The sequence below is a fragment of the Apteryx rowi genome, unplaced genomic scaffold, assembly GCF_003343035.1.
Source record: "Apteryx rowi isolate R43461 unplaced genomic scaffold, aptRow1 scaffold_15, whole genome shotgun sequence".
Lineage (NCBI taxonomy): Eukaryota > Metazoa > Chordata > Aves > Apterygiformes > Apterygidae > Apteryx > Apteryx rowi.
In genome coordinates this window covers 3,589,884-3,603,994 of record NW_020447752.1, presented here as the reverse complement: position 1 = coordinate 3,603,994, position 14,111 = coordinate 3,589,884, and the positions used below count along the sequence as shown (strand labels likewise).

General features: G+C 38.0%; 1 protein-coding gene across 1 annotated transcript in view; it reads left to right on the top strand.

Moving 5' to 3' along the window:
• The first annotated feature begins 253 nt into the window (after positions 1-253).
• The window catches only part of TMEM132D (transmembrane protein 132D), a 272,972-nt gene continuing 259,114 nt past the window's right edge, over positions 254-14,111 (top strand). Inside the window, exon 1 of the mRNA XM_026058813.1 lies at positions 254-332. Coding sequence (XP_025914598.1) covers positions 254-332 — 79 coding nt within the window. The remainder of the gene's footprint in view (positions 333-14,111) is intronic.

Here is a 14,111-nt window from a genome sequence, read left to right as displayed (position 1 = left end):
GTAACGAGAATAGTTTTGTATTTGTTGCTTGAGACGGGAGAGTGGTTTTTCTTCCATAGCATCGTCTGTTTTGAAGAAAGGAGGGAGGAAGAGGGCGGGTTAAAGCTAAAGAAATAAGTCCCCTCTCCGAAGCAAATGCCTTTTGCGCTCTCCAGATGACCTTTTCTGAAAATGCAGCCTCTCCAGCTGACCGGTTTTTACTTTGACTGCAAAGTGTGTGAAACTGAGCCCTGACTTCTCCACAGACCCTAGGATGTGCACTTCTGGGATTAGCAATATGGGGCATCTCTTGTCACCTCTCCTCTTGAGCCTGGCAGCAGTTTTTTCCAAAGGTAAGGCTCAATCTCTTCTGTGTAACTGTTTCTTTGCTTCGTGGTTCTTGTTTATTTTACATACACACCCTCTGTCCCCTGTCTCTGTGGTGGTACCTTGGATGTTGATGCCCACAATTTTCGACTGAAAGACTTGAGGGGAGTCATGTCTGAGTCAAAACCAAAGACATCCTGAAGGGAAATCCTGGATGGCAGGACTTTATTTTCTTGGTCGACTTTGACAAATTGTCTAGCCATTTATAGAGACGTTTGTTACCAGATGTTATATTTTTGATCATGTAGTAGATGCTGGTGGATAACTCAGCTTTGGATTGTGAAAGCTTTTATTATGTGGAAATCTGAAATCCTCAGGGGTAGCAGCTGTTGGAGTTAGCTGCCCTATCTTTATTTCCTATGTAATTTTTCAAATGAAAAATCCTGTGTCTCAGACTGAGACTGTTTTACTGGACCAGAGAAATATGTGCTTGCTGAAATCTTTAAAAGCTCTGATGAGATCCTGAACCACTGTGTCAGGTATTTCTGCATGCTGAATAGAGTTTGGATGTTGTGACAGATGACTTCAGACAACTACTCAGTGGTATCTTCATGTTGCGCTCGAATGTGTTTACAGTAAGGATCAGAAAGCCAACGTATAGACAATGTTTTTGTGTGTGTTTAAATTCTCCTTTGAACTTAAAGTTTTCATTCATGGTCTCAGCCAAAAGGTGAATGCATTTTTGCAATACTTACTGTAGACGATTCTGACCATTTCTGCATAATCCAAGTTAAGAGAAATATACTCTATTTAAAAGACATTGTGCCTCAACAGCTATATTTTGGCAGGAATATTAAATTTAAAGCTCCCATGTGGCTAGTCTTCAGTGAGGAATAATAGCATATGCATTTAATCTATAATTTTGCAAACATACTGATAAAGAGTTCTGCTTATAGGAAGATCACTGTTTTAGAAAGGCATCGGTTACTATTAATGCCTTCTTACACTTCAGGGTATGGGCACTTTCTTTTTAAAGCCAGTTATCTTTACTTTGTGTCTAAAACTGAACTTACCCACTGAGAACAGAATACACAGTTTTATATTTTTGTGGTGGTTCCCATTATCAAATTCCCTTTTCATTCTTCTTTCTTTAGAACAGGCTGAGAAAGAAAGGGACAAAATTGTAAATCTCCTCAAATGTTACTTAAATGCAGTGCCTGCATAAGTACAGTTTTGAAGTTGCAAATGGAAATGCATTAGCAGCAAGGGTTGAAAGACTGAGTCTTTTTAAAAGATTACTTCATTCACATTGCACACCAGTAGCTTTTGATTACCAGCTAGGCTGTAAAATATGTATTTTATTATAAGCAATATCAGTACTTTGGATCGGCCAACAAYGCAGTAAGAATATTAACTTTTTCATCTCGGTTTTTTTTGGTGTTTTTCAATTTGCAGCATTAACACTGCATTAACAGAGTGTGTGACTGAGCTTGCAGTTTATTTCAAGATTGAAGTATAAATGGCATTTGAATTCTACAGTGTATAATGTTTTTTTGCAAGCCCAGCAATTACAACATTCATATATGAATTTATTCTTAAATGTTACTTGCATCTCCTTTGAAAGATAAACATGGGCAGAAAACTGGACCTGTAAAGGAGGTCTCTTATGTGAAAGATAAATAAAAAATAAACCATTATAAGAACTGACAAGTGAGTTTTTTCTGTGTATTAGGAAGTCTCATTAAATCTGGTATCTCTTGGAACTAGATACATAAGATTCCATTAGAATTACTGATATTGTTTGTGCCATTTATTTTGCACTTCAGACTTCATAATATGCCACCGCATGATTGCTGGGACCCTTTGCTGTTCAGCAATACAGATATCCATCTGCAAGGTAATTGTCTGTTTCCATACTTGGTAACAGACTCTGTACTACTGTGCTGTAGTACGCTCTGGAGAGACCAGAGTGTTCTAGAGATTTACAGTGTAAACTAGTCAATGCAAAATGTTGATTTTTTTTTCCCTGCTGTAAGAAGATGAAAACCMACCCCCCCCCCCCCCCCCCCAAAAAAAAAGATCCAACCAGACTTGATTACTGCTACTGGGCATATTTCTTTGTTTGATGCCTTTCTGTTGCTAATAGAAAAACTCTTTCGTTCATGTCATGATGGCAAAGTTTTCCTAAAAAGATACAAAATCTTTTAACATGCAGCAGCAATCAGCTGTCTATTGTGTATAGGTCTGTTGCTGATTACTCAGAACCATGGCAACGTACCTTCTCACTGCACAGTTTCCTAATCTTTCAGGTAATAATGTTCAGGACTTTAGAATACTATTGCAGTTTTGCTTTGCTTTTATCTTGTAAATGGGGAAAATAGCTCCAGCCTGAGAGGTGAAATGTTGTTTTCTATAACGAGTTTCATGTTCTTATTGGAACAATTTGTGACTGATGATATAATCCATGTATTTGAATATATTGTACAGTCTGATACTATATGTGTGTGTGTGTATATATATATACACATAGACAGAAAACCAAGGAGTATAAAGTGATATAATTGTTGTTAGTGGGAAGTTGCATTTCACAGCTTTGGCATCACCTAGGAGTTTTCTTGAGTTTTCTTGACTCAGTCCTGGGAAGCCAATTCTTACCCTCAATCAGTTGGGTATTTTGCTATTTGATATCAGCTATGAAAAAATTCTTCAGAAATCTTCAATTAAAAAGATAACCCAGCCCAGCTGGCATTTATGTAAACACAGACAACTACAACAGGCTCAATAATGGGGGTGTTTGTTCCCTTGTTTAAGGGGAAAACCTCTCATTAGTTTAATAGAGGGTAGAATAAAAACTTTAATACTTTACTTTAACACCAGATACCATGCTTGGCCTAAGCTTATAATGAACTGAGCATCTCCTGAAAGATGCTGAACAATTTTAAGATGTATATAGTGAGACTTTAGACTTAGGAACCTTCCACATTTTTTATTTGACACCAAATATTCACAAACTGATTTAATTCACTTCAAATTTCAGGTCTTAGTTGACAGTAACAGAATAAGAGAAAATTATTGTGACTTTTTCTGCCTGCATTGTACCAAGCGTCCTATGTTCTCTGTCATCCTATGCTGAAATATTCCTGCAGGTTGCTTTCTAATGAGATCTCAGACCTCATAGCTGCTGTTTTGATTTTCTTTTTCCCTCGGTCTTTATAAATGTAAAGGCTTGGCAGTTGTGTTAGATAGGATTACCTTGTATACCCCTAAGAGCGTTCCCCACAGGCAAGAGAAGTGGGTACTCCGTTTTCAGTGATGCCAATCTCCTAGTATAGGAAAGTGGGGGGAAAAAAATCTTTCAGAAAGCAAAACATTTTGTTCTGATTACAGTGTAGGAGAGAAGTATCTGGTTGTTTGGATGGAATGTGTTACTCTTTCTTTTGGAATTATTCATGTTACAGTATTCTTTGAACCCCCTTGATCTCCACTCCATTGTATAGTATAGAATTTTTTGTCTCATTATGGACAGGCTGTACAATGTTACTGTTACTTTCTCTGTACAATGTTACTGATTCCATGATGATACTTTGTATCAGAATATGTCATTCTGTCCACACTAATTACTTAAATACTGCTATTACGATTTCAGTGGGTTGTATCTTTGTGAATTGTACAGGAAGCCGCATTCCTTCACTTTAATCCCGCTTGTGCATCCACTGGCTTCAGTGGGAGTGGTGCTGTGCAAAGAGCTGCGCAGGTGAGTTCATTGGTCCCGTTCCAGTTTCCAAAAGGCTGTGATTTCTGAACACCGTTATGTGCAGATTTTCCACTGACATTGAAGTGTGCTGTGAACTTAATATAAATAGAAACGTGGAAAATGAAAAGCTGAGTGCAACATGCCTGTGTTTCACTGCTTGCTTATTTTGGATCATTACTCTGGAACGCTGATAGTGTTTTTTTAGTAATGGACAATGGCACTCTATTTGGGGTTGAAATTAAAGACTGTTCTATTTGATTTATAGTATATAGTCTTCTTTTTCTCTTGCTTGGTGGTGACTGGACGGGAGTTCAGGACTGAATTTCAATTCATGTTGACAGATTTTTATGGTGTTGATAAGGGACACATTCTTTTTCTCAAAGTGACACTGTTGACATTAATTGTGGAGGTAGGCTCCTCACAGCTGCCTGTTGCTCTAGCTGCACAATTGATACACACAGAAAATTTACTGCATGCCCATTTGAAATGGTCACTACTTAGATGAGCATAAAGTACAGATGTGGTCAGTTAAGAGGTTTTTCCTGTAGGCTTTGTCTATGTGCAGAAATCAAAAAAGTTAGCTTAAAACCGTAAAAGGTAAAAGAAGTCTTTCTAGCTTATGGTTCAAGTTCTGTAAAACCAGAATTTTTGTACTCTGCCCCATCTGCATCTAAATTATAGTCTTTTGAGACATTATACAAGAAAGGGGAAACTGAGTTGCGCTTTTTTGCTCTTTGTGCTTCTTGGCACAGTGTTCTTCTGGGAAAAGTGGTTCTGCCTTCTTTCAGCAAAAATAATAAATTCACACTAAACTAAAAAGTTCTACTGCTAGACCCAAGTTTTATTTGTCAGCTGCAATACTGGCTTAATGTGATTTGGTTTCTAATATTTCCCTGTAATGTTCTCATTTTTTACTTCTGTCTTTTCTTTTATTAGTTCCATGGGACTTGCGGGCTCTGTGACACCAACCAATGTTTTAGATATTAATAAAAGCAGCTTTATTCAATAAAGATCAGTTTTATTTAATAAAAGAGAGAATCAAAAGATAATCTGATTTTGCATGCTGCATTCACATTAAATCAACCTCCTGAAGTTGTTGTGGATGCCAAGTCTAGTGGCAGTCTATCACTGGTCCTAGGATACATAAACATGACTCCAGACAGATTGATTGCAGAGAAACTGAAGAGGCATCTGAGATTCATCGCAGGTTTAGTTTATAAAGTGTTACATTAAATTGCTTGATTTTCTCCAGTCTTTGTAATGTTGCCTGCTGCATTATTAATGGCAGTTCAAAATTAAGTGGATTTTAAAGAGTTCAGAGACATTTAGATAACACTAATTATTATGAGCAGATTTAAAGTACATATTTGAGAATGTTAGACTACTTCGCTCTCTTCTATGGGTGGGAAATTAACTGCAGAATGAGGATTGGCTTCTTCATGTCCTTGATTTCTTCTTTTATTAAATAGAGTTAATTCCAGGGTAAGGTGCTGGTCTGATGGCCCCACAGAGCTAATGGATTGAAAGTCTTCATCCTCCAAGGAGGTAAAGCCTGTGCAGTAACCATGCAAGATTCCCCTTTCTCCTTTAGTAATGTGACTTAAACTTGACCTAGAGGATGATATAAGCTCCAGCACAGTGATATAAGATGTTAGGTCGGTCTATAGATCCACAGTGGGTGTGATCCAGAGCCCATTAAAGTCAGTATATAGGTTTTCATTGCCTTTAGTAGGCTTTAATTCAGAGCACAGACAGTTTTCTGGTGCAGTATTTTTCAGCCTGTGGCCCACACACCAGAGTGATTCATCCAACATCTGAACGGTGTTGTGAAACCAATGCCAGAAACCTCATGCATGCAAGCTAGAAGAAACAAAGGGAGCAAATAACAGTAACAAGGGAGCTTTCAGAGTGCATCCCAATTTCTGTTTGGTTGTAAACAAAGACCTGTGTAACAATATTGTGTAAGATGGTCTGGTTCTTTCCAAAGAGTTAGATAGTGCTCGCCTTTAAAAGGGTTGAGAAAAAACACTGTAGTGAAACTAACTGCGATAATTTAAAGTATTTCTCTGAACTGTTTGTTATTGCCTCAATACTTCGAATGCTGTAGCTGATGGTATGAGTATTTGTGATCCACTCCAGCACAGGTTCACCTAAATCAACACTGGCTAGGGGTTCAGAGAAGCAGAGTAGGAGCAGTCTGCCGGTCACTTACGGCATCTGTACCGTAGGGTCAATTAACTTCCTAAAAGGCTTCTGCTGTACTCACAGAGGATGTTTGTCTGTTCTTACACCCTCAGTCTTGTCTTTCTTTTTTTAATTGATATTTCCAGCAAGGTTTCTAGAGCAGTTTTCTGTGTTGCAGACAACTGCCTCCATGAAAGTTGCTCAGCAAAAAGAAAACATTTTTTTTCTTGTACAGACCATGTAGAAATAGTTGATAGCGGATGCATCTGTGCTGATGCCACATTTCCTCATATTTACAAAATATAGGGCCTCTGTCCTCCTCCTGTAGTCACTCCATCTTCCCGTAGGCCCACCTAGCTCCATATTTAAAGTCACTTTGACTTGTTTTGTTCGGTTATTTGGAGTTTTGGTTGTAAACAAAGACCTTTGTCTTTATACTGTGTAAGACAGTCTGGATAATCAGAAGCTGTTCCAGAAATTTGCTATGATAATGGTTAGTAAGCATCTTCCAGCCTTAATTCATTCAATACCATTTTATACTCTTTTGCTTTTCTGCCAATGGCATCCTTTAATCGTAATAGTTCTTCTTCTCTTTGGTAGAACACACTGGGCCTTGTTAGTTTGTGGCTTTGCAGCTAAAGTGAGCAAAATAAAACCACATGTAAAATTGGACATGTAGATCATAAAATATGAGAGAGGGGAAAGATACTGAATAATACATATCCTATAAAAAGAGCAAATAAATGAGCGAGCTAGGTACATAGAGAAAAATTGCAGTGGTAATAGTAATAAGAGAGCCAAGAAGAAACGTGGAATGATGTCAACACACTCTTTATCCTTGGTGTATACAACTTTACGGGATAAACTAGGAAGCAATGCAAGAAGTGCTCTATCTAGCTGAAGCAGGATGCTCTACAACATGCCTTTTGATTTTTTTGCTTTCCAGGTAGGCAGACTTGAGCAGAGAGTTTGCAGACCACTTGCTGAGGAACAACAGATGTCCAGATACTCACATAGATGAGGCTGCATGTGTCTTGTATGCTAAAAAAATACTCTGATTCTCTGAGCTTAGTCTCATCTAATGTTAAACAATCTCGGAGGATTGAACTTTACTAGACCGCAACATTGCGTATTTGATTTTTATTTATTTTTTAAAAAATGTATACATTTTAGGTCTTCAATATTCACTATTTAAATAAACTGCAGAAGAAGAAAAATCCAAAGCTGTAGGTCAGCAGAGGTAACTAGCCATAGTGTCTCTGTCTGAATTTTAATCCAATCCATAATATAAGAATGGAAGCAATACCACTTAGTCTTCAGCCCGTCCAATTATCAGTGATCCTGGATTAACGGATAGTCGTATCCTCCATATTCTGCTGAGCCATGGTGACTCATTCTATGTGTCTTCAAGAAAAGGAAATAGAGGTGATTTGAATGTGCCTACAATCAAAATCTCTGTATTTATCCTTCAAAGTTTTGCATCCACTGTCTTAAGGTAATCAGTCTTGCTTGGTTAATTTTGATTAGGTGGTACACATTGGGTAGTTAGTTTTGTTGTCTGTACGTGGCAAGTTCCTGTAAGATCATGTAAGAGTAAGAAAATGTCTGAACTAGTTGCAGTAGAGTTACACTAATCTGGTTGGGGTGGGGGTGCACTTGCACACCATGGCTATCTGCTGCATGGAGCCAAATACTTGTCAATGTGTCAGCATTGGCCAATAATTCATCTTTAGTTTATTGGGTAAAAAACAATATTGGGAGATGACTTGTGTGTCTTACCCCTTCATTTTTTGTTTTCTAAAAGCAACAAAGAAGAAATCAAATAGTCACAATACCCTGTGACCTATTCAGGCAAAGTCTTGCTTATTATTAATACAGAGTTTTAACTTCCTACATTGATCTTAGCAACATAGGGTGGATTGTGAAGTTTTCCTGGTAGGGAAGATGTTTCAGTGGACTGTAGTTTGAGCCACTGCTGAAGGAAGTAGTCAGCTCTAACAAGACTTTCTAATATAACAAACGTGAAAACATCACAGCGGTTAGCCACCTGTCATCCTTAGTACATTTTCATAAGCAAAAGTAGGATCTAATTTGCTCAGATTCGCAAGCCTGTACCCCTTGATCCTTGAAGAGGGATGTCTACGTGGTTAGCAATAGGGGACCTGGGGCAGAATTGAGCGATCCTGATTCTGTCTGGCAGAGGGGAGAAGCGTGTACAGACCTTGTAAATTTATTACCACACTTTGTTACTCTGTAAGGAGTACAGGATCAATACTTTCAGAGTTTCACTAATCTGTCCCATTTACACTAGTTTTTGCTGTGTTCATTTAGGATCTGTTTAACTCCAGATCATATGTATTAGCAGCATTTTTTTGCTTTGTTAGGTTAAGCTCACCTATGGAATTTGGCTCATATGAAAACACTAGAAGAACTTGGCCTACCTTCTGGAAAAAGGAACAAAGAGAGGGCAAAGGGAGAGTTTCATAATCTACTAGTGTGCTAGTGCCCATCTGATTTATTACTAGTTGAACTTTGTTATTTTCTAGGATGTAGCAGCAAGGCCACTATTTCCAAACATCTGTACTGAGTTTGCATGTTCCCATTCTTGGAAACCCTGCTGAAGTGGCAATTGCTCACCAGTCCCATAAATCAGGGTGTGAAAAGATGGGCACCCAAAAGTTAGTGGACACTTTTCAAAATGTTATTTTCGTTTTTCTGAGCTGAAATATCTCTGTCAATGACAAAGAATAGTTACACCTTCAGTGAATAACAGTAAGAGCTATGTCTTGCTTTTTCAAGTTTGATATGATGTTCTCCATAGATCATTTCCTCATTTACTTAGGATTTATCATTTAAGGTTCTCTTATTCTATGTCGTTTTCCATATTAATGGCGGAAACAGTTGTAAGGGGATCATGACTTTAGCTGTGCCCTGCTCTCACCTTTGTGGTTGTCTGTGTCTCCTGCAGCAGCTGTCTGATATGAGATGGTTTCTTGCATACTGAGCACTTGTGCACAGTAGGATTCTGCTATATACTTCTGACTCTTTGACACCATCTGCCCACTAAAGTAATTTTGATGGGTTTCCACTGAGCTAGGCTGTACTACAGCCCTGTCAGCGTGCTCCTTTTTAAAAAAATAATAAACAAAATCTCCTCAGAAAAGCTATCCGTGATCACTGGCTTTTCCAGCAAAATTGAGGATTACCTCACTGTTTGATATTGTACAGGCAGATATATCTCTTTTTGATAGACTTTAAAATAGGGAAATGATAAATACTTCAGATGGTCCTCTAATAGTTCTAGTTTATTTTTTTTAATGGCCTTATAAAGCATTATTTCCCATCCCATTTTTTAGGCAGGCATTATTATCCTTTTACAGAAACAGAATCATCTCACCTTGTTGAAATTCTCTTCTTTATGAAAGCTGGGCAATGCAGTGGCTCACTATGGTGATTTAGGAGTCGGGGAACACGTTGGCTCTCTGTGATCTTTGGAAAATTATTTCAGTTCTCTGCCTTCCCTTTCCCTTTTAATGTCTTGTCTATTCAGAATTCAAGTTCTTCAGAGCAGGACCTCTTTTGCTTGCTGTTTTTATAGCATCTGTCCCTCTTCTCAGGTGGGACTGCACATTTTACCACATTACAAATAATTAATTAGTAGTGGCTGAGCTGGAAATTGAAACATGGCATTGTGATTGCCCTGATCATCAGACAACATTAACAACTCAAAGGCCTTTAAGAATAGAAAAGAGTAGTAGGGAAAGGGAAGAAAATACAGATAAAATGAATGCATCTGGGTGATTAAAAAGCTCTAAGAGCTTAACTAGATCCCACCCTGATGTTACAATTAATAAACCATCTAAACAATCTCAAACAGTAAAGCAATACAGGAAATATAAAAACCTTCTTATAAAAAGATGTCATAAAGATGTTTTATATTTCTTTCTGTTATAATCCATGTTACTAAACTGTTAAGGAAACCAACTTGATTTTGAACATCTTTATTAATAATGCAACAAACCACTTACAATGAGAAATTGTTTTTTTGGCAGATAGTACAGATCTTAGAAATATTTCACTCCTTTTCTGTCCCTTTAAGTCTTTGTGATTTATTTTAAGCTCCTTTATGTTAGTAAGCTGGGTAGTGGTGGTGATGAGATGGACTGGTGAAAGAAACTGTTGGCTATTCTCTTCCATTGTTGATGGGACATGAAAACTGAAACAGTCAAAAATTAATGGATTCTTCTGAACTGACTTGCTCAGATCACGCAGAGAATTGGAGACAATCCTGCTCCTCAGTCTTTATGTTCTTTTTTCTAAACTACAGGCAGTTTGACCTCCAGCCAGGATGAAGTTTTCCGTCTGAAGCATAAGTTTCTTTTGTCTTCTCTATGTCCTATACACCACTAGTCCTGGTTTGTAGATATGTATGTAGGGAACCAGTACAGATATTTGAACCTTCACCTCTATCCACATCCAAATCTATCCATTTACTAGAGGATCCCTGGTGCTTTTGGTCCCCAAGGAAAAAAATCTATGCTATTATAGCATTTTGAGTGACCACGAGGATTAGATGGCATTTCAGCAGATTCTGAGGTCCCGCAGGAGGTGTAATGCTGTGCAATGCTTTCTTCTAAAAGAAACATTCACAATAATCATTGTCTTTAAGACCTTTTGTTAATAAAGATATTTAGCATTTTTGTCCTGTGGAATATGCATATGGCAGTTCCATTTGTCAGAATATTGGAAAGATCCCTGCTCTGTGGCAGGAGAAACAGACAGTTCCATCGTCATGTGATAAGGAATGGTCAACAGCAGCGCTGTACTTACAAAGCCTTCAATTATGTGAATCTTTGCTATGTCCAGCTTTTCTTTTATTTTCTGGCTAGTTTGGTGGTTGAAGGCTTATGGAACATCTTAGCTATACTGAACCTAAGTTCAAGTTCTCTTTAAGTTCTTATGTTTGAATCCTGTGGATTTTGCTGGGTTCACTGCCTTTTGAAAGCCACCAGGCCTTTGAGGTCCAGAATTCAGGCTGAACTTAATGGATGCAATCCCAGGTTAGAAGAAATATAAAGTAAATATCACTATGAATCCCCTTGAGAATTAAAATGGTATTTTCCAAATGCTAGCCAGCAGAATGATATTTTGAGTGGTATCTTGGTGCTCCTTTTTCTCTACTTTTGTTAATGCTTCATTTGTATAATGGATGAAATGTTAAAGAAGGTAAATACCTAAGATCTGTGATCCCTACACAGTTTGCTGCTGCTGTTGTGATTTTTTTCCCCCCTTTGTCCTATGATAACTGCATATCGCTGTAAATGTTCCCTGCTGTTTCTGCCACAGTAGTTTAAAATACATATATCAACATCACCTGTGCCTTTTCTTGCCTTTTTATTTAGAGTCTTTATCTGAGCAGCAACAGATCAGAGTAATGGTACAATAATCACTGTTGAAGCATTTATTTGTTTGTTTTCTTTCTATTCCTGTGCAGTCATATGTTCCTTTCATCTATTCCTATCAGAATTATGCATGTGTTTTGGAGCATTCCCATATCAGACCCTGAAAAAAGAGAAATGCTTGTAAGTGGAGAATACTATATATAGCAGACCTTTGTTATAGTATTTATAGTCATGATGTTTAGAATTTCTTTGTGTGCATTAGAAGTTCTCCTCAAACAATCAAATTGAACAAATAATAATAAAAGGGATGGTCCACAAAGAGATTCTTTTCAACTGTTCTCTTTTAGCAGCTTCAGAAAAGAAAGATGAGTTTGGCAGCATATTTGCAGTGCTAACAAATCTGGGCTTTGGCAGGCTAAAGCAGGAATCGTGAATTCAAAACTGAAGATCCCTCACAGAGATGCTCTGTTAGCAGCTGCCTTTCTGTGGAGAGGTGAGCATTTACAGACCTTGGCTGTTGCAGCAGGTCATGGGAAGGTGATAATCTCTCAGATAATTAGATTGGACAAACTTTAAGTCCTTATGGCATATAATATCTAGCTAGAAAGTTGTTGGGAGACAGTGAAGATCAAGGGGCAAAGAAGAACCCACAGAAATGCAAGGACAGCATTGCAGATTGTTGTTTGGTGTAACAACTTCTCTGGTGTTTCAGTTCACACTGCGGAATGCTAAAGCCCATCATTTTTTCCTAATAAGTATCTTCTCATTTGTGTTTTCAACCTGAGAATAGTGGGCATCCTAGTCTTTATACCTGTGGTGATGCCGCACTGTTCTGTGAAATCCTTGGGTATGGTCTTCGACTTGTTGCAGGTGTTTTCTGCCAGTTTGATTGATTTGTCAGAGAAACTACATTCTCATACTTGTTTTATCCTCTTCTGCCAGACAGGCACTATCGAAATCTCATTTGGAACCTATGGAAGTATTGTAGCAGGTTCAGTTTTACTTTATACTTCTCTGACATCTGTCTTAGGAATAGCTGATCTATTGCATTTGTCCTAGTCTAAATCCAGCTGGTCCACTGAAATGCTGCTTTTGGGTACCTCTTCATTTTCTTCTCCAATGACTAAATGAATGTTTCTCTCAGTAAGTGAATTCCTCCATAGTACTTGCACTTGCCTCCTTCGCTGCCATTACTGCATTCTGTCCACTTGCAAATCTTGTTGTTTTTAGCACTGAGATGAACAGGAGGACTCATGGAGAACAGACAATAATCGTAGATTTTGAGATGCATTACAATACAATGCAATCCAATACTTTGAGCTAGTATTACTGACCTGTAGGAACTGTCAGAAAATAATTGGCAAGCTAGGCTGGGAGCCCAAAAAATTAAGATTGAAGACAAGCATGGAGAAAATCATAGAAGTTGGAAGACAAAAAAGGAAGAATAAAGCCCAAACTCTGTGCTCTGCCATAGTCTACTGTGTGCCTCTACTCTGCAGAGTAAGAACTAGTGAAAAATGGAATTGTGAAGACTGCATAATAAGGAATATCCTAATATCTGCTTCGCTGGCTCTGTGACCTGCTTCAGGCAGCTAATACGTGCACAGACAACGCCAGATCTGGCTCCCATCACCAGAACAGTTCTCCAACACAGTTCCAGCAGGCCTAATGTCCTCAGGCACCCTCACACATGCTCACGCCATAGAGCTCAGGGGCAAGTAACACACAAATTTGGCCTCATGCTACCCTACCAAACTGCAGCATTGCCCTCACATTACTTACAGCAGTTTGAACTGAGAGGACACAATCCAGTCTACACCAAAGGGCCAGGGGTCAGAGCTGTTTTCCTTAGGTGGTCCCCAAAATCACTCTGAATGCTTCTTGGAGATATATTCTGGCTAAAGAATTTAGCTGATACAGGACAATGGGGAATGAGGCCCTTAAACTATTGCTTCTACCATGCAGTCTAATACTGAGAAACTTGAAAAGAAACTGTGCTCTGTTGAGTGAAATAAGTGAAATGTTTTGTAACTTTAAATCAATGGAACATCAGTGCGGGACAGTTTCAACTTTAGTTTCAGACTAAAACAAATATAGAACTATTTGGATTTTTTGTGGAATAAATAAATCTTAATTTTGCCTAACTGTATTTTCTATAATAAATTCAAGTCATAAGCAGCCAACATGGACTTGTACTTGTTTTCATCATAATCTCATGTTGAATTGTTTGTACTTTATTTCATCCACATGAAAGGGAACTAAAATAACTGATGCTCAGTTATTTCTTTATAAGGACTTGTTTTATTGCTGTATCTTCCCATTTTAATTTGAAACACGGTACATGTGATTCAGTGGTTGAAAACAGGTTCTTTTGTGTTTTTTGGTAAAATATTTTCTTAGTCATGCTGGCTTCTTAATTCTCACCCCTTTTTTCAGTAGGAAAAGGTGTTTCTCAGCATTCCTTC